At 41.4% G+C, this 21,507-nt stretch overlaps 1 protein-coding gene across 1 annotated transcript in view; it reads left to right on the forward strand.

Moving 5' to 3' along the window:
* MME (membrane metalloendopeptidase) overlaps positions 1-10,575 on the forward strand; it is a 46,370-nt gene extending 35,795 nt beyond the window's left edge. The window contains exons 17-22 of the mRNA XM_009634422.2: positions 58-177; positions 714-847; positions 3,058-3,123; positions 6,523-6,618; positions 7,035-7,111; positions 10,403-10,575. Of these exons, the coding sequence (XP_009632717.1) occupies positions 58-177; positions 714-847; positions 3,058-3,123; positions 6,523-6,618; positions 7,035-7,111; positions 10,403-10,502 (593 nt within the window). The 3' untranslated portion in view covers positions 10,503-10,575. The remainder of the gene's footprint in view (positions 1-57; positions 178-713; positions 848-3,057; positions 3,124-6,522; positions 6,619-7,034; positions 7,112-10,402) is intronic.
* Positions 10,576-21,507: the final 10,932 nt, after the last annotated feature.

Genomic DNA, 21,507 nt, shown 5'->3' on the forward strand with positions numbered 1-21,507 from the left:
ACTGCACACATAGGATAATGAGGCAGTGCCTTAATTGTGTTGTGGGTTTTTTTGCAGTCTTCCCTGCTGGCATTTTGCAGCCCCCTTTCTTCAGTGCATCCCAGCCCAAATCTCTGAATTATGGTGGCATAGGCATGGTCATTGGTCATGAAATCACACACGGTTTTGATGACAATGGTAAGGCACTGCGTTTCTGGTTCCAAAGCTTACAATGCACAGAACGTTTTGCATGCTTTAGTGCTTAATCATTCGAGGGGGCAGATAAAATGAAGTTTCCATATATAAGACCAAATCTGGGTTTCTGAGGCTTTACGGTATTGTTCCCCATGCTGATTCCCAAAAGCGCTATCCAGAGGATGCCACAGACACTGCTGTGGCTGCTAGGCTGCAGGAGCAGCCCAGGATGTGGGCCTGTGGTTGCTGTTCACTTGCTTTTCTCAAAGACTGCATCAAAAAAAAATCATAAACTACCCATAATTGTGAACAGGGTGTGTCACTAGGCTGGCATAGGTGTGAACCCAGGGGTCTAGCCACCAGGCCTGCTGCCCAGCCACATCAGCCATTTCTAGACCCGCACTAAAGCTAATCATCTGTTAAAACTGCCTCATTACAGCAATTCTTTGGCATGAGTGATTATAGTTACTTGCTACCCCTCTTACTGCATCAAAAACCTTTTTTGATGTATACATAATTCCGTTAACATATCGTTACAGGCAGAAATTTTAATGAGAATGGAGACCTCGTAGACTGGTGGACTGAAGAGTCAGCACGCAATTTTAAGGAGCTATCCCAGTGTATGGTGTACCAGTATGGAAACTTTTCATGGGACCTAGCAGGTGGACAGCATGTATGTCATATTTACTTGTAACTATCAATGTTATTTTTAGTGAGGAAGCACAAAATCTTAGGTCCTAAACATGCAAACCCTTATTCACATGAATATTCTCTTGGCTTGTGGCCAACACTGTTGCCCCTATGCCAAAAAAAAAAAAAAAGGCAAAAGATATTCTTAAAGATAGTGGTAAAAACTCCACACATTCACTGACTGTTCTGAAGGAGGCAGGATTTATGTTCTGAATGAGGGGCAGTCCTGGAAGCCTTTCAGGTCCTCAAAGGTTTTTTTTTTTTTAATTCCAGAAAGGAACAGAAAAAAAAATTAAAAATTGGAAGTTTGAACCTCATTTCCCCAAATCTTGATGCACAAATAATATAAATCCCCATCAAAACAAATCCTGCCTAGTACTTTCCTTCACTCAGAGATTTCTTGCTCTTTCCCCAAGACAAACATCTGGACTACAGAGCAAAAAGGTCTGAGAAGAATCAGGGTACAGTAGGAGGGGAAACGATGATTGCAGATTCAGGGGTGGCAGGCAATCTCAATGCAACTGCATTTATAGCATTCTGCACAGTTAAAATTATCAGGCCTTCAGTGTAGTGTCTGTGTCTGGAAGCCCTGATTTCACGAGAACAGTTAGCCGGATCAGGTCTGTTCTGTGTCCCAACAAGATCAATATTCCATTAACTCACAGAAACAGGTCAGTGATATTACAATTACTCATACTGAACAGGAGACCAGTCCTGTTCCTATTAAATGCAAGCTGCAAAACTGCCACTAGAAGGAAACAGGCCTGTCTGTGTAACAAGGCACTTCATAGCATGTCATTTCAGGGGTGACCAAATGCTCTGCTAATGCACCTGCACTGCCTCTAGTACACAACCTGGCTTTAATCATCTCGAGAGCATTTAACCATCTTCACACTGCTCCCACCCTGCAGCCATAAGGGATCTTACTGTCCCAGGCTGGCAGTGCGCATACTTCAAAGCAACAGATAGCAAATTTCAACCACAGTACCAGCTGAGCTGCCATCATCCTGTCAGCCAGGGCACATACTGCACCAATGCAGTTTTTAGTTCACAGTCCTGCATCTTCCACACGGCAAGTGACAGGACAAGTGAGTGTCAGCCCCTGGATCATCACTACCCAGTAAAGAAAGGAAAGCAGTTTACTACAGAAGCGCTCAGTTGCATTGCATTGTGGAAGACCACTTAATTTTAACATCCACCTTATATATTTTGGACATTCAGCACTGAACTGCGCCACCAGGAACAAAATTTCTCTTGGATGGGTCCTCCTAGAGTTAAGTGGTGAATAAGAAGACACTTACAAGCAGCTATTTCTCTGGCTACTACTGTCTGGTTTTTTTTAGAAGCTGACAACATACTCGGTCATACAGAATAGGAGAAGATAGAACTTCCAGCCCTGAGGTTTTTCTAATCTGTGTGTTAAACTGTTGGGACTCACAGAGAGACCATTAGAAATAGACAATAGTATTTCAACATGTTTTTCTGCCATTTTTTCACACATTAAATTCAATCTAATGACGATTCTAAGTTTTGCAGCTTTGAATATCATAACCCAGTATCTTGGGCTAAAGGTTGAAAATACAATTTTTTAGAAATAAAATTAGAGATTCTTCATTACCAAAGCTTCATAATTTTTAGTGATATTTCACTGACTTACAAATATTATACCAGCTAAATAGATATCTTGTATTTTGCTACCAAAGAACTACCTGATTTGCCTAATACACAGGAAGGTACTGAGTTTCTAACAGATTTGCTGATGTCTGTTAACTGATAATTTCAACTACTTGGAGTTTGGATTTTGACTTGTTTCATAGACTATATGGACAGATTCTGCCCCTTTCCTCTAAAGGGAACTGTAGTAAGAAGCTGAGGGTTAAAGACATGGAGGAAATAGGAAGAAGGAATGAACAATGACTAAGCATCAGAAAATCAGGGTAAAAGAGATATGAGAGCCTAGAAAGCTTCCTGCAGGGGAAGGAAGAGGATTATGGAAAATTATAGTATCCGCATGGATTTTGAAACAAGGGAGGCAAAGACTTTTCAGAGATGTTAACATAATCTTCTGCTAAAACTTCAGATTTTATGGGAATTCTCATCTTCAAAAATTGAAAAACACACCAAGTTTGGCATTGCAGGTCCTGCATAAGCTCTTCCCTTCAGAAAACTCTACTTTCCCTTTCTATTTTGCAGCTGAGTGGAATCAACACACTAGGAGAGAACATTGCTGATAATGGGGGTATTAGACAAGCATATAAGGTAAGAACTATCCATTTTTCTATTTTAGCAGAAACCATCATAGATTCCAAAAATTAATTTCAGAGCCTTTGAAGACGAAACATTATTTTTGTGTTAGGACAGGACTGTACCTACTGCATCATCGCAGTTTAAAACTATTGACCAGCTGTTGCATTTCTTTCATCCTGTTAATCATTTCAGGATACATATTATCTGTTTCTAGTGCACTCTTTTTTCAGCTGACTTCTTTCTCTCTATTGTTTTTTTATTATTTTCCTTTTGTGAATAGGGAATTTGTAGAATGAAAACATTTAATGAATCACACTTGGACCATCACCTAACTGAACTGATGATCCTGAGCAGCTGTCTGCCTCTGGCTGTCTGTCTTCACCAGCTTTTTTATGCCAGAAAGGAGGGACAGAATTACTTTCTTCTGACCCATAAACAGTCTCTGTCTACATGAAACACTATTCACTGTTCAAAATACCTTGTACAAGTGTCTTGGGTCCCCTGTACAGGTATCCAAAGATGTCAGTGGCATCTGGACTCCTTGCGCTAAGCCTTCCATGGGAGCTTGAATGCTTTTTGGTTTTCCTTCCATTCTCTTCCTGAAATAAGATCCTTAACTCCTTAAATTGGCCAACTTTGAAAGTAAAAGAAGCAGAGGCCTTCTCTTTGTGAACGCAGGTTGGGAGGCGAGAAGCAAGTCAGCTTCTCTATGAACTTTTCTTGTTACTTGCAAAGCTGATGGTCGCAGACCTTAATAACATGATCCTCCCTCTCCTTCCCCGAACTCCTTGTTCTATGGCAAAACATTCAACGCTTGACAGCTGGAGTACTGTCATTCCTCAACAAAGTGCCTGCAGAGGTGCATGGGCCAACTCACACTTCTCACCGTTATCATCACAGCTTCTGCAAACAAAGCCATCAGCAACACTTACTTCACTAGAAAAATACATGCTTGAGGATAAATAGAACTGTTAATGAGAGTTTAAAGAATTATTTGGAAGCCTAAAAGAAGCGTCATTGTAGCACATTAGATTAGGCTGATCTTCAATTACTGGAACATTGTGCATTTAAAAAAAAAAACAGTACAAACCCATGAAAGGGGATACTCTTTCTGAAAGGAATGGAGTAGCCAGAGAAAAATCAGAAGGTCAGAAGTATTACCAAAAAAAAGAATTAGATATTCATAATTATTATGACATCATATAAATAGTGAAGAAAGGTCCAAAAGGAATCTTGAGAGGTCACCTAGTCCGCCCCCCTGCCTCCTAGCAGGTAGAATCAACCATTTCTGTATCATTCAAACATACCATAAGAGAAGTTCCACTACCTCCTTGCTGCAGTTCGAGTGCCATCCTGTCTTTGCTTTCAACAGTGGAAACGGAGAGCAGTCTGCTCCTTTTTTGCGACCTTTTATGTATTTGAAGGCTGTTACATACTTGAAGGCCCAGACTTCTCTTCTTTAGACTAAACAAACCCAATTCTTTCAGTCTTTCCTCATAGGTCATGTTTGCTAGACCTCTGCTCATTTTTGCTGCTTTCTTCTGGGCTCTCTCCAGTTGGTCCAGACCTTCCCTGAAGTGCAGTACCCAAAACTGGACAGAGTGCTCCAGCTGAGACCTGGCCAGTGCCAAGCTGAGTAGAAGGATTACTTATATCTTATATAAGACTCTGCTGTTTATACATCCCAGTGTGACACTTGCCTTTTTTGCAGTACTGTGGCACTGTTGGCTCTTGTTCAGCTTGTTATCCACTAAAAGTTGCGGAACCTTTTCGGTAGGCCTGTTAACCGCTCCTTCCTCAACTTGCACTTGTGCAGTTGATTGCGGTATCTTGGCATTGACTTCAGTCAGAACATCTCTCCAATTTGCCAGCATCTTTCTATCAGTAATGATATCCTAACAACACATTGTTTGATGCATGGTCTTTGTAAGAAATGTGAAAGCAGCTGTTCTGGCTATGGAAAGGTTTTAAAGTCTTCTGCAATTTGTTAAAAAACAAAAACAATAAAACCACAATGAAAAAAAAAATCTACTTTTCATAATACAACATTAGATAACTGATCAAATGGATTTCTTCTCCCTGCAGAATCAGTTTTGTGGTAGTAAAATTGGATCCTGGAACCCTACATTGTATAAAGGGAAAGCATATCTTACCAGAAGTGTGTTATTTTAGACTCTAAACCAACAGGTGGCAGAAAATATGAAATACATTTATGTCATAAACATTTAAGAGAAAAAAACCTGTAAGCAGGATGGCAAATACATGTGTTCTGTAGAATCAGAGAAAAGAATGATTTTTTTGCCACAGCTGAAGCTTTCTACCCCACATCTCTCAAGTCTAACAGAAAGAAGGGGAAGAGGGAAAGAAGAACAAATGGGGGAGGAATGAATCCTCTGATCACACCTTGATTGTCTTGAAGATCATTTGTGCCTCCTTGAGCAAAGGCAGGCTGGGGTGCTCAGCGCAGTCACTTAGCCAGGGACCCACGCAGAGGGAATCCCCAAATCATGTGAGTACACCTCAGGTGTGCTCGTTTTGGGACTTTGCCTTAGGAAGCAGCACAGCAGTGTGTTCTCCATGGGGATCTTTACCATGCAAGGTACATATTGAGGGCAACTGGCAGTAACACCTGACCCACAGAAGCTGCAGGAGACAGAGCTGCTGTGGGTGAATCTTCATACAGACAGCTCTGAACCCCAGTGGTTTGGAGGCTGGTTTAGCACAGAGCTTGCTGATGCCTCACTACAGCGACACCCTCAGCTGACGTCAGAGAATCTCGCAGTCAGTTCCAGTACGGAACATATTCTACTTTTTTAACACACAACCACCTTGCTTTATGCAGTCATTAATTAACCCTGTGGAAGGATTTGCTAGGTAAATATGTCACAGTCCAATGGAATTCAATACATTAATTATTATAAAGCTTGACAAAGAATAGTACTAACTCTTGGTAGCTGCTTTATTTCAGAACACAACTGTCCTCCTTTGTGTTCTTAATTTCTTCCCCTGTAAAAGGTGCATACTTATGCAAAGATCTTGTAATCTGGGTGTACCCATCTTACCGAAATTATTCCATTAGCCTCGACTTCTTTTTGCTACAATAAATTGCCTTCTTTAAGTCTGTTTATCTTACCATTTACTCCAGTATAAGTTGGGCAGCTTCACTAAACCTGGTGTAAAATACTACTGTATAGCCCATTCAATGGGAAAACTGTCTTGATTCAGTCAGGCCACTGGTATCACAGTACTAAGGAATGGCCCTGTCTTTTCCTGCGTAAAGGTGGCATGTGGTAGGATGGATGGCCAAGGTAGTCCGTGATTAATTTTGTCAGAGAACCCATGTTCCTCCTTATCATCGTTGTGTTTTGACTGGCTGGGCTGAAGTTGTAACATTTCTACTCCATTCTACAGGCCTATGAAAACTTTGTGAAAAAGCATGGAAAAGAAAAACTTCTTCCTGGTCTTGAAATGAACCATAAGCAGCTGTTTTTTCTGAACTTCGCACAGGTATTCTGTATTTCCTGACTGAAGGCTTTGAAAATCACTTTGAGTTACAGTTTAACAGTAAGTCAGAAAGAATAGGCTTACTTTCACAGTTTTACTAGGAGCTGGCAGAGGTGCTAAGCTGAGCTGTGTTCACTACAAAGTAGTGAAAATGAATCCTTGTTAGTAATTTTAATCTTCTCTAAATAAATTAATTCATCCATGAGTAAGTCTGGTAGACAGTTTCTTATGCCCAAGTGCCTTTGTCTGAGGACAACAGTATACTCAGAGGGGGGGTTAAACAAAATAGACGTTTTTTCCTCTATGTTCTAATGTGAAATTTATTCTCACAACATAAAGTATTTCATAGTGAAATGACAGCAGGTCTCTTCCTGGACAATCTTATGGCTAACAAATGCTTTTCTTTGTTATGTGTGTAGGTATGGTGTGGAACATACAGACCAGAATATGCTGTGAACTCCATCAAAACTGACGTGCACAGCCCAGGCAAATTCAGGTCAGCATGTGTAATAAACTTTAGTGCAATTCCTCAGCCCCACACAGCTTTTAGCTATAGAATTTAAAGAACTCTACACAAAAGGCTAGGCCGACGTACTAGGGTAGATTTAAGCATATACACACATATATCTAGTCCTAGCTCGATGAAGATGGTGGAGAGAGAGAAAGACAGACTGTCCCACTAGACCTCCCAGCCCTCGCATAGCTCTGGGCTGACACAAACGGGCACAGTCCTTCCCAGGAAGCTCCACAGGCAGCATAAGGCTGTGTGGGAGCTGTCCTCACCCTTGAGATGATACAACTTAATTCTTCTTAATTCTTAATAGTCCACACTATTGAGAAGCTTTGAACAGTTATCATCACAGGACACAAACACCATCACCTGGCTGTTACCGAACGTGCATGATTGTTACAGCAGAGTCCCAGTGACTCTGTCTGGAATCCAGTATTCTTCCAAAGTCCCCCATAACTCCCAACAGGGTTCTCATAAAGACTAAAGGCTACAGATGAACTTCCATCCTCCACTAAAGTCACAGGTAAAATCTCTAGTTAATCTGTGGAGTGCGAGGATTTTACTCTTCCAAGAATGGAGAAGAATTAATCTTCTTTTTAACACTGACACAAGACAGAAACAACCTTCTGTCGATAGGCTTTGCTGTCATTAGAATGAAGAACACCTTTGCCACCTGGAGCTAGAAAGACGTTCTTCTGTTCCAACAGAACAAGAAGCATTGGCCTGTCTTCGCTGTTACATTAACAGCATTACTCCTAATGCCTGCAGCCCAGAACTGGGGCTCTGCTGTGCCCCAGGCGTTACACAAGGTCACTACTTGTTCTCTCTTGCAAGAGTAACAGAAATGAGTTTTAGGTGGAAGATGACTGCCCCTCAATCAGTAACAAACCTGTATGCTGTGGTGCAATAAGCAAATTTGTGTTTTCTGCGTGTATGCTCAGTCTTCCCAGGAATAGGTGGACTTGAGTTCAGTAGTCATGCAGGAAACTTGGATGTTCGGGGTGGAAGTCTTTGGGCCAGACTAGGAGCTTTTCTTTTTAACTAAGTCAGAACAACCTATCCATCAGTAGTGTAACAATATTTTGCTCTAATAAATCTGCTTGATAAATGCCATGAGATCAAGTAGTAATGTACACATCACAACATCTCTCTTAGCTTTGAAAGGCTGTATCATCTGCAGGATTCATGTACACAATAGCTGGTTCCTCTCCTGATACAATTCAGTACATTAATTCCAGTATCTTTCTTTCAATGGCTTTTCACCAAAGAATTATTTTGTTTATCCCACATACTCAAATATTTAGTGAAAGCAGTGACTGTTCCTTCAATTGCTGCTTGACTGGCATTTCACTGTGGGTGGTTTTTGTACTATCTGCAGATCTCTCCCGGAGGCAGTTCATGCATCAAATCCTACAATCAGCTGTATTTGGTTGCAATGGTAATGAGGCTCTGCAGCAGTTCTTCAGAACTGTGCCTCCTCTTTGCATACCTAATTTGTATGAGTCACGAGTCCTTTGAAGTTCACTAGTTCAGCATCTTTGTGTAATTGTATTTGTGTATATCTTGGATATATTACATCATGCATTGTGCTGGTTTTATATCGGTATGAAAGGGTAGATAAACTTTGTATGGAATTACACAAGTATTGATGAGAAACCATACTAACATTTTTAGAATGTGAAGTAATTTTCAGGATGAAGCCCCCCTAAAGAGCTCTAAAATAGAAAGCATTTCAGTACATGAGACATACCCACAAAATTACTGCCTAATGACATGGTATTAAAATGTCACAATGGCTCCCAATGTGCCTTTTTTTTTTTTTTTAATTGGGGGGGGGTTGGTGGTGGTGGTTGTTTGTTTGACCACCTGCTATGCTAACTGCAGGCTATTTCTCCTTACCGGTAGGAGGGGCAGCTCTTCATAAAAATTGTTAACTGCATAGTATAATTTTTGTTTATGGACTAACAACTCTGAGTACTGGGCAGGTTGAATCTTTTGTCCACTAGAAAAATAAGCTAACAGAAAGATGCCTTAGATCAGGTAACTGTCAAAGGCAGGCAAAAGGGGATCTGTATCTGAGCATTAGCCTGCAAAATTAAAACACAGCAACTACAGTAACAGATACAGGTCAAGCCCTGCTTATGTACCCAACCCCTGTACTTCTGGGGATATTAGTAATGAAGCAGGATTCTTACCCCACTGCTCTTTTATCTGTTGGTTAATAACAAATGTAAGTAGAGTTTTATTACACACAAAATACTTTCTGCTCTGTTTCTGGCAAAATCCCGTTTTAGCAGGTCTAGCCCTTAAGAGCAGTGAAGTGCTGCTAGATCACTTAAATGCATGACTTTTTTTGTAATCATTTCTCTGTGCTATCTCCTGTGCTGCTGCTGGCTCCTGAGACCAGTTAGCAAATTGTCTTGCTTTTGATCTTGTAGAGACAGTCAAATTGTTGCAGATGTCAGGTGCTGAACTTCACCTCAACTTCTGCGGACACTTCCTGGTTGTGTTAAAGCTAATGATGAAGATTATTCACAGAATAATCACAAATTACTCAAAGAAGCAGTTCTTCAAATAATTCCTGGTCCACAATCAATGTGCACCAGTACCTATCTATGACATTTGAAGCTGAAGTTTCAGTTTTCCTGCATAGGTATGCGCATGCTGTATTTCCATTCCTGAAGGAATGAGCAACTCCTAGCAGATACATTCACATATGTTCGCAATCACACATATAAAAACTGTTTTAGCTGGAATGTTCTCATGTTCACTAAAAAGCTGTTCTTTGTAGGAGTCTTTTCAGGAAACTCAGCCACTGGAACATTTGTGGAGAATGTCCAGGGAAGCAGTATGATCTTAGTTAAAACTTGATTGGTGTAAAAATGTAAACGAACATTCACTGAAAAGTTACACTGCAGTCCTCTACCTTGTTTTCCCCTTACCAAGAAACTGGTCAGCAAGACCTAGCAGAAAAAATTCTCCGTGGAAACTAATGACAGGCAACAAACCTGTTCCTAGTGAAATAAATGGAAGTTTTGAGAGAGCCAGTAATGAAGAAGGGGCAGGTTCTGTATTTGGGGCAGCTGCAGTAGGGACCATACAAACTGAAAAGAGAAAATACAGCCACTTGAGGTGAAATGGAAGCAATAGTCAGAGTTCAGAAACATGGGCATATTTTGAGGTGACGCAAAAAAAGAAGTTACAAAATATGGGTCTTCCTGTGTCTTTTAAACAAAGGCAACCAACAATGACAAGATGCTGTTCTCTCTTTTAAAGGGTCATAGGATCACTGCAAAACTCTCCGGAGTTTTCTGAAGCTTTTTCATGCACCAAGACAAACTACATGGATCCTGCTAAAAAGTGCCGAGTTTGGTGATGGAACTGTAAACCTTGCATCTCGAGAAGCTTTCCAGAAAAAGAGAAGTTTTGAACTAATTTTGAGCAGGGGAGAAGGGAAGAAATCTGAGGGAAATGTGCTAGAGTGGGCACTGGAACTCTTTGTAAACAGGCAAAAATAAAAAAAAGACACATCAAAACATCAAATGAAAGACAAATGCCAATGCAGCAATTAGCTGCTCTAGCTGATCAGCTGCTTTTCCTATCACTGAACCCTGTAGAACATAAATCACTTGACAGTGTACAGTAACATTTCATTTGTAGTTAGTCCTGTTCCCCACTGGCTTTTTGGATTTTTTTTAAAATGTCAAAGTATAACACATTATCTCCCACTGGTCAGTGAATGCCTATTTCTGATCAAGTGGAGGACGGAAATATTAAGTAACACACACAGTTTTAGACATCATAACATGATAATGAGACAACAGTTTATATCCTAAGTATCAGACTTTGTACCCTCTGCTGTTATGAAAAATCTGTTCTACCAAATGTTTTCATTTTTACTTGAAACCGGTTATAAAAGAGGAGTCCAAAGACCTGTTGTATTTAAGTTAAGTAACTTCTCACTAATTATTCCAGTGTGTATTACCTGAAGTCACTATTTACAACAGTTTATTTACTGCTTTCCAGCCAGACTGAAATTGTAGGTAATTTATTAATTGTTGAACATATAATCTGTAAGATTGTGATCAAAAACCCTTTCACAGTTTTCTAAGCTTTTTCTTGCTTTCTCTAAAGTTGGTCTTTTTTAAAGTTTCTAGTAATGTATAAATCATAGTTTTTATATTTAAATCTGAGCTACACTTTTGACTTGAAGTATTGTAATGTATTTTATCAGTGGCTGGGACTGGAACTGGGAAATTTGAGTAAAGCATGGTATTAGGCAATAAGACAAAGTCTACAAAACTGAGCTCTCCAGTGGAGTATATCAGTATTCAAGTTTTCAGGCTGACTTTCTCGGTGTTTAGGGTCTGACCCCGCACGTAATTTGTACATGTTCTGATCGATGTCAGTCCTTGCATCAGTAAAGCTGCACAGCTGATTGCAGAATGGAGCTTTAAGTACGAAGGTGAAAGGCTTTAAATCTGCAATAATATGTATTAAACATCCTCATGCAGATTGCAAAGGAACTTACTGCTTTGTATATCAAAGCAAACAGATTTCCACAAATAAGTACCAGATACCTCAGATGACTGCTACAATAGGTATATTTAAAAACCTATGTTCCTTTTAGCTTTCTGAGTTTGTCATCTGATAAAAACATTTTGATAATAAACTGAAATTATGAGCCAAATGCAATGTGTGTTCTTTTTATGAAATACAAAAGTACAAAAAAAGTATTTTCTGCATGTAGATTTCTGTACTCGTCCTGAGCACCACACTTCAACATTTGTAACAACTGACAAAAGAATTAAAATAATTTTGTTCTAGTTTAAAAGTAGATCTCAGTAGGTTATTTAGTATCCAAGGAAATCACACCAAAATTGCCTGCAGAAAACTTCCAAAACTTTTCCCCAGTAGTATGTTAAAGAGAGCAGAAAATAAGATTCCTTTTCCTGAACTCCCAGCTGGAAGAGTCATGCTTAATGCAGGAGCAGTAGCAAAGGCATCCAGAAGCAGCCAGTACAGCTCCATTGCTGCTGGAGGCACGGTAGCTGCACCTTCAGTTTCTAAGCAGCAACGGAAGGATGCTTGTGGTGCACCCAACAGAACAAGCAGCCAAAGGCAGCCGCAAAGCATGTTCCTACAGACCCTTCTGAAGGCACGTGATGTCCAGGCACAGAGAGGACCCGGGGCCTTGCGCCCGCACCATCCTTTGTCTAGTCACCACTGTATGCAAGTCACTCCTGACCGCAAAAGGGAAGCAGAGAGAGAAAACCAGTAGAAGTTAAAGTGTGGTAGAAAATCCCCCAAAGCTGCGTTAACAGGGTTTTTACCTCTCTGCTGGGCACCTTTCTTCACTCCTCTCCATCTGTTTGTCATAGAACTTTCCATACTCTTAATTGTTAACCTGACGCGTCCAAATGAAACTCAATCCTTCACAAATTCAGGCCCATAAAACTATGAAACAGGAAGTAAATTATCCCCATTTTACAGATAGACATGGTAACATCAAGGAGAGAAAAGAAATTCAGAAAGTAACTAAATAAACCAGTGGATCACCAAATACAGAATAAATAATATTAAATGTAATAACCAATAAATACAGAATCACTAATAATCAGTGCAAAATCAATAGCAAAAAAAAAAAGCCATGAGTAAGTCAATACAGGTAGATCAGTGTAATGGCTGTTCAGTAGTGTATCAGCAAGCTTTTCTGTTACACCTCAGGTTTCATTTGCCTGCGGGACAGACAAAAAACTAGAAGAGCATCTTTATTGTTGGAGATACAGATTCCTCCCTGTGATTTTCAGCAGCAGGCACACTACTCAGTGAAGGTTTTTTCACTTCTGAGCGACCTATACACACATAGGAATAAGTTGCATCTTGATTCACGCTAGCCTCTGACGGAGCAGGGAAGGTGAATTCCTATATACTGCCAAGGATACAGTCAGGTCTTTCACTGTCACAGCAGGAAAGCAAGCTACCCTTGTGGAAAGCATCCAGCAATGCTTTGGCCAGAGCAGCAACAGATACTCTTTAAGGAATCAAGACACAGACACATTTGACAGCTGGCTTTAGACGTCATCAAACTCAGCTTCTACATTCATGAACTGCAAGACTCTCTTCCCAAACCCCCATTTCCTCACTGCTTCCCCCTCCCATCTATTTTATTACAGACCATCCAGCTATAACAGTGAGCTAGGAGTTTGGAAAGAAGTGTGAAACATAAACCAGACATAATGCATAGCACCAGAAGAAAAGCGGTTTTCATTAGTCATTGCTGACAGCAGAAAGGGCCAGAAATACCCTCCTTTCATTACAAGAAATCATGAAATCAAGTGAATGGACACCTAGAAAACAACCTACAAATTCCACGAATTGATATAAGTAAGAAAGAAAGGTTTAAAGGAAAAAGACCAGGTCAATGTAGGAAACTAAATAGTCAAACTGTTAGTAAAAGTCATGTTTACATAGGCCCATGCATCTATATTGCCTCCAAAAACATCCCCCTGAGAGAACCGCTCCTTCCTGCCTTTCCACAGCTGTATGAGTGACACTAACCATGGGCTCGAGCCTGTAGGTGCAACTGAGGCTGCTCATTTCCTTATTGCCCCTTTGGAGTAGGTGGGAAAAATCAATGAAGGGTTGGCTTTACTCCCGGCTAAAGCAGCTGACTCAGAGCTGTGGGTAGCTGTGACTGCTGGAATGAGCCCTAGTAGGAAATGACTACACTCCAGAACCAAGAGAAAACAGGAATCATCTGCCATACAGATCTGAGTCTCAGTGTGTCCCGATACAATCCTGGGGCAGGGCACATCATGCGCCACCTCTCATCAATTTTGTCTTCTCCAAAAGTCACTTGGCACATCAGCTAAGTGCCAGAAAGCCTTGTATTAACATTTAACAGACAACTAAAAAGTAAAATACATGTCTTGGAAACCAAACTTTAACCAGTGGCAATTATGATTTCTTCACTCATGCAAAAGTGAAATTCAGGTCTTCATAAAAGAAACATAGCACTAATTATTTGGATGTGAGATATCTGGCATTAGACAAGCAGTGACAATCAGAATATACCTTCCATCACAGCTTGCAAGCTAATTAGTGCCAGCGAGGATTTTCCTTCTCAGAGTGTTAATATGCCAGAGAATTATTTATAGACTGCCACAGAAAGTATTTACCAAAGGCCTCAAAAACCAACAAACAAGCCTGAAGGACGTGTCAGTCAGTGCAGTTTTCATGTTTTACTGCTTCTCCAGTTCCACATTTGAACACTCAAAGATTTCACAGCAGGAGTTCAATTTGTGTGCAAATGCACTAGTCCTTTCTAGCATTCCCAGGAGCTTGGCAGGAGGCACCTGTAAATTCAGTAAATTGCCTGATTTACTGCCAAAAGTTATAAAAACAGTAAACATGGCATCACTAACATAAACACTGTCGCTAAAGTGTTCACATTTTCTATAAATTTTACCTGCCTTGGCTACATTGCCTAAGAAAATGTGTTTCTGCTTTACTGAAAAGATGCTTAGAATCAAATTGGCATGAATGTCAGAGATACGAAGAATTTGTGAGAAAATGTAGAAAAAAAATTAACTAGTTCCCTATGAAGTGTGTATCAGTGCGTGTTTGTTAACATTCAAAACCAGAAAGAGTCAAAGAAAGAAAAAAAAGGCAAAAACCCATCAGTGTTACCTCAATGGAAGGCAAGGAATTTCTGGAAGAGGAGAGTATTCCATACCTAAAAGAAAGAAAAATGTGTTAATACCTAATGAGAATTTAAACTGATCTTGGTTTGTGGATGAAAATGGGCTATCTCCTCTTTGTTAGATTCTTCTAATTCCCTCGCCCTTGATAGTTTTTTCTTGGTTTATGTTTTCCAGCTACTTAAGTACCTTCCTTCTGTATTCCCTTAGGGAAATCAATTGCTTGCAAATAGCCGCACAACCACACAGTCCATCTGCAGTGTTTTTCCTCATTTCCTGCCCACTTAAGCTCCAACTTCTCCCTCCGCTGCATTTTCCTTTAAATACATTCATACAAATTTTGGCACTCTCTTCTTTGGTACCAAAAGCAGTTTTGGAGCCTGCTGCTGTGTCGGTCTACTCTTAAATCCAACATCTTACGAGTTACAGCAGGAACATCCGCTCCTGTCTATTACTGGCAGATTGACCTGCAGTTCCAAGTACCTGACCAAGCACTACTCAACCAAAAACTAAAGTACTATGGTACAACCACTCCTTGTGTAAACAGTTAATATTGCCCAAATCTTGGTTACATCTATCACCTTAATTTCCCAACCATCAGAGAAAAAAGGGATGAAACAAAATATCTAATTTTATTATCTAAAATAATTGCTGTTGACTTGCAAGCTGGCTTTGCAGAGCAATTTCCAGCATTTGTCTGCATGAGGCTGCTGCGAGTCCAGCAGGATTTACATTCTTCGGTCTCGGGGCTAGAAGAGCTCGCCTAAGGAGTATTTGTGACGGTGTGCCCCCCCCCCCGCCTCGTCTCTGACCCCCCCTCCTTTGACCTCTTTCAAGTGATAATTACCTGTGGCTGTGGTGATAGATGCATCTGGTCTGTGTCTGGTCCTGAAGGATGCACCCACTGGGTGTGGGGGGAGACAGATAACAATACAATAGCCAGGTTACTCCTCGAGGTTGAGAGATTCCTTACCACGACAGATTCTCAGTAAGTGACTAACAGCATGCTACCTTGGAAATCTTAGCTAAGTGACATAAAGGATTAATTGTGCATATATAATCCTTTAGGCATAAACCGTTGACCAAATCTGGGACTAGGATTGGATCCAGCCGCACCTAGACTCCTCTCTGAGGGAGTTTAGAAAGCAAGGGGATCTTTTCTGAACCTCATGACTCAACGGGAGGGTCTCCCTGACAGTTTTGTCTGACCCTATCCTCTGTGCAGTAAATAACAAAGTGTACCTTGCCATCAAATCTCGAATTATTGTTGCATTTACCACTGAACTTTGTTAACTCACTGTTTTACACCAATAAACCACATTATTTTTGCCTCCCTCTCACTCCATCCGCAACAGTATTACAGTCCCTTTCCCCAAAAGCTTGGTCAGGCTGCCGTTGTCACAGCCCACCTGCCCTTCTAAAAGCTCTGAAGTTCTGTGGAGAACATCAAAACGTGAAGGGAAAAGCTGGAGGGAGCATGATCGCTTTCTCATAAATCTGACATTTTTTTTCATTTTGGCTGAAGTGTTAGTTCAGCTTTTTGCTTTATCACAGTATCCTTGTAACCACCAATGATACAGAAGAAAAACATTTACAGGTATGAAAAAAATATTGTTATTTAACAGCTTTCTCTGATCTACTTCAGTGCAAGAAGGGACAGAGTTAAACTCAAAAATAAGTTTAATAAACAGACAGATACAGCAGGATTCAATGGGCAAACAGCTGCATTTGTTCATACTTCTGGGGAAGAAAATCACTTAATTTTACCAAAAAAAATACATTATAAACAACTTCCAGTATCACTGTCAGCTTCCGTAAAATCTGAGTCAGTCACTATAGTTCTACAGATGTCTTTAGATTTTTTCAGTTGACTTAATTTGACTTCCCATAGCAGCAGGCTGACAAAACTTTAGGGACTATATAAAATACACATAAGTACCGACACTGGTCAATTAATTGACAAGGTGTTAGCAACACAGCTACCAAACACACATAATACACAACCATCACTAAATATTTCATCTAAGTACTGCTGAGACGCTGTGATTCACAGTCCAACAGCTTCACTTCTGCTGCCCAGGGGCTCGGGGCCGCGCACTCCCCAATGCCAGTGGCAGGACTGCACCCCCCAAGAGGTGCTGGGCGGCCCCTGAACCCTGACCAATATCTGGACTCAGCCCATAGAAAGCTCCAACAATGGAGATGCCGCTGATAATGACCCTCAGGTACTTTTTCTTCTGGACAAGTGACTTCTTAACCACTACCTCTTCTTAACCAGGTGTTACTTATTTTCCTACATATACTACCTTTGATTTTTTTTTTTGCCTTTTTGAACCTATCAGTTTTAGATATTGCATCATGGGCCTTTAAATTAACTCCAAAATACAAAAGGCCAGAGTTTTCTCAATCTTTTGTAATGCCCAGTGGAAAACCACAATACAGCAAGAAATAAATAAGATCCGGCACATGCTGTGTCCAGAGGACCCATAAAGGATTCACGTACCTTCTGCAGTGTTGTTAGGAGAGCTTTTTACCCAAATGGCTAATGAGTAGTAATTGCCCAAGAAAGGATTTTCCCCAACATTGTGCTTAATCACAAATTAAAATGTCGGCAGACTTAAGAGGAAAACTGAAGTCCTGCAGAGTGTGTTGGAACTGAAGCTGGAGATAACTCTGGCACTCAGTCCTGTCCCTTGATCCTTCAGAGCAGGCTGTGTGCTGCGCTTCACTCCCTGCCCGCGCCCCAGGGTCTCCTTCCAATGCAAAACAAGGCACGAAGGCAGCAACATGCAGTTGGAGCCCATTGCTGGTACCTTAGCTCTTTCCTCAAAGAGCATTACCGGTTAACTACGGTCAGTATTTTGTTCCTTCCAGACTCTAGCACCATCACATCCTAAACTAGTCTACAGTTTAAGCAAGGACACATCCTGATTCAAAGGCTACCATACCATACTGCCCTCCCAGGAAAAGCCTAGCACCAGGGAGCTCGTTTCAATTCTCAAAGGGATGGAGTGTCTTGATGTTAGTCCTTTACCTTAAAAAAAAATAAATCACCCGTCGCTCATGGCAAATTCAGATGAAAGCAAGAGCATAACCAGAAAAACCCACAGGACATAGGATGAAAGGTTTATTTGGCACAAATGTCCAGAAATGAAACTAATGAAAGCTACACTGTCGTGGAACTGAGATTAACTTTTTTCCCCACTGCATCGTTCAGCCACTGACCTGGAGGATGGGTCAGTCTTCCCAGCACAACTCCAGCCTTTGCACCACTGGACTGCCCTCCCAGGAAAAGCCTAGCACCAGGGAGCTCTTTCTCTGGGATTTATTCAGAGTCCAGATTCCTCATTCTTCTTTCTCCCTTCTCCTGGACTTCTTAATTTTTTAACTGAAGACAGGGAACGTTTTGATGTTACAGTATTATATCATGGTATTTGTTAATTTTCCATTGGATATGCCTCAGTGCGTTTCTTACTTGACCAGCTGCTGACAAACTGCTAAGTACAGTATTCATTTTCTTAGCTAAACCATAAAGGAATTCTTACTCCACAACAAGGCAAAAAATTTCTCCAGCCGCTCTGGGATGTGCTCTCTCCAAGTGAAGCCCCTTCATACACCAATCATTATTATTTTACATCCACAGACAAACGGACAACTGTATTCCACGCAGACATGCACATGACCTCGGTGCATGTGACTATTTACTGGTGTTTCACTAAAACCCACGGGTCATTTTATTGTTCTGTCACACTTCAGGGTCTTACTGACTTTGTCAGAAAGGCAATAAAGACGACTGCTACAGGTACACAGCCCACTTACAATGTCTACATTACTAAAGTAGCACAGAAAAATAACTTTTAAAAAAAATTTTAAAAAATTCTGAAGCTGTAATATTCATAGAAGGGAATCAAATTTTCTCAGAAGTTACCTGTGAATTAAATCCTCCCACTAACCTAAAAAAAGTCCAAAATTATTTTATTGGGAAATGCTGGAATAAATTATCCTCCAGAAGAATCAAAGATGCACCTACTGAGTTAGTCATACTGTGAGTGAGCACAGCAGAATTTGAAATTACTTTACAGAATACAACGAACTTTACACTACTGGAGCAATGGTCCACAGAACGGAAGGCAGTTTGGAAAACAAATGAAAGTGGCAACAATGATCATAAAAAAAAAATATACTGAGTTTTGACAGCAGGCAGATTTTTTCCCAAATTATTCAGATTCGACGTGTCTCAATGTCTCCTTTGGTCTGCATTAACTCAAGCAGTTCTCATCGCATCTCACATGAAGATACCAGAACCAAATATGGGAGGAAGTGATGGTGGTGACTCAAGACAGACAAAAAAAATTTCCTCACAAAATCAGTGTTTAACAGAAGTGAGTCCTAATGAGCTCAGACCAGCCTCTCAGACTCAGTAACAAGCAGAAGGCTGGATCTGTGCCCTGGAGTCCTACTCACCTCCTCTTTTATGAAGTTATATTCATTCCCTCATGCAGGCTCAGCTGGCTGTTGTGTTGCCTGGGACTCTGCTGTGTAATGACAAAAGTTTAGTATGCTCTGCACCAAATACGATTACCTCTGGTAAGGGAACTGTTTCCTGTATCCAGGAAAGCAAGATGTGCACTGACTTCCGCACAATGCAATCCCCTTAGAGCCTTTACAGGTACCATCCAAAATCTTATGAACATAGCAGAATCTATCAGTCATACATTTGGGACAAAATTCCTCATGCTGACACAATTCAGACTTCCCATTCATAGCTCCTCTTTTACACTGATCTCCTGGCAACAACAGTACCATTCAGTATGTTCTCCACTGTCCATGCAGGCCCTCACGTAGCACTTGGATATTACACTAACGGGAACAACAGAAAACAAGAAAATAGTTTGGAATAATCCTTTGTGAGATTACACGTTTAAGGCTACTAAGGACACCATTGATTGTTCTAAGGCTTCCTTCCTTATATAGGGATTTTATTGATGAAGTTTTAATATTATCTGAGAAGACTCCACTTGATTGCTACCAAATGTCCTGTGTCTATTCCAAGTCTTGTATCTCAACCACGCTACACCAGCAGAATACTAAATGAGAATAAGCTTGCTGTCGTTCTCCTCACTGCAACAGGGGATATGCGATACAGCACCTTCTTCCATTTAGTTATATACAAGTATAACTTGTATATAGTCAAAAATGCAAGTATGGCGCACACAGAAAATATTATCATATGGTTTCTGTTGGACTTTAGAAGTCAGAATTCAATCCAGAGTTGAACTAGGTCCTGAGAAAGATCCTCCTCCTGCACAGGTCGCCTTCTGGTAGTCACCACAGTGCTTCAAAAACAGGTTTGTCAATTATATTTTTCATCTACAATTGTTTAGATACTCTGGTAGTGTTTCAGAGTGCTGAACACCCTGTTAAGACTATCTCCAATGACCACATCTATCTTGATATGCAAGGGGGTACTATCATTAATTACATCATACAACTTCATAAGTAACAACAGAAAAGGCGTTAGGTGTGAAAGAAATAGGTGTGAACCCTCTAGCCTGTCACACCTCAACTCGTAAACCACGGGCACCGACATGGTCACTGACTACACTTCTTGCATCGCACCAGGCTCAAGAGGCTGAGATCTGGAGGGCCTTGTAGCACCACTGCTGTAAAAATGTTAAAACATGGGTGCGTTTTATCAACACGCTGTGACTGCAAACAGCTACAAGCTGACCGCTGCCGATAACCGACCAAGCACTTTGGAGAGGAAGGATGGGCCCCACCCCTCAGAGGGCTCCTTCGTCCTGCTCTCCCGTAAGTGCTGCTTGCTCACCGTGCCCAGCTCCCGTGTGAAAGGTAGGCGCAAGACACCGCTGTTAAGTCTGACCCGCTGATGGCTACCGGCAATATGAAGCATCCAGTTTGGGATATGCCCGCGCAGCTCCCCACAGAGGTCAGCCCCTTCGGCCTGGATCAGTGCGGGGATGGATTCACCCCCAGCTCCTACAGCTGCTGAAGCGAACCACCACCCTGCAAATCCAGGGACCTAACCAGACCACTGATTGCCCGGGGGCAGTTTCTTAAGTGTCAGTCAACAAAAACTGCAACAAACAAAATGCAATCTTGCAACGTAACTGGGAGTATTTGCTTTGAACAGAAACAAGCCTCTCACAAAAAGGGAAAACCTTCCAAGTCCACACAGGAACCAATCGTCTCTGCAGCTTTGTACAAGAATTTTCAAAGCAAATGTAATTAATCACCTGTCATTAACCCTAATAAAGGAATAAGGCTGCAAAGCCTCTGCTCTTAGATGGGAGCCAGGAATGGGCCTGCAAACTTAGGATCTAAGTTAGGCCTGGATTTCTACACACAGTAGGGAATACCATCGTGGTTGTACTTAGAACTATTTGAGTTTCACGCCCCACAGGTCTGAAGCACTTCTGTTACGCGGCAGGGGTAAGGGGCCAGCCAGCTACGCCCACACAAAGCCAGCGTTGCTCCTACCTGTGGCAGCCCCATCTCTGCTGCAGGATAAAGGCAGAAGGAGGCTTCGGGCGGCCTGAGCCAACCCCCACGGCCTCACCCAGCACGGCCCTGGACGGGCCCGCCCCTGCTGAAACACAACCCGGAGGCGGCTCCAAGGCAACCCTGGGTGGGCCCCCGCTCCGGGGCGCGGGGCCG

Source organism: Egretta garzetta, unplaced genomic scaffold, assembly GCF_000687185.1.
Source record: "Egretta garzetta isolate BGI_Z169 unplaced genomic scaffold, ASM68718v1 scaffold172, whole genome shotgun sequence".
Taxonomy (NCBI): domain Eukaryota; kingdom Metazoa; phylum Chordata; class Aves; order Pelecaniformes; family Ardeidae; genus Egretta; species Egretta garzetta.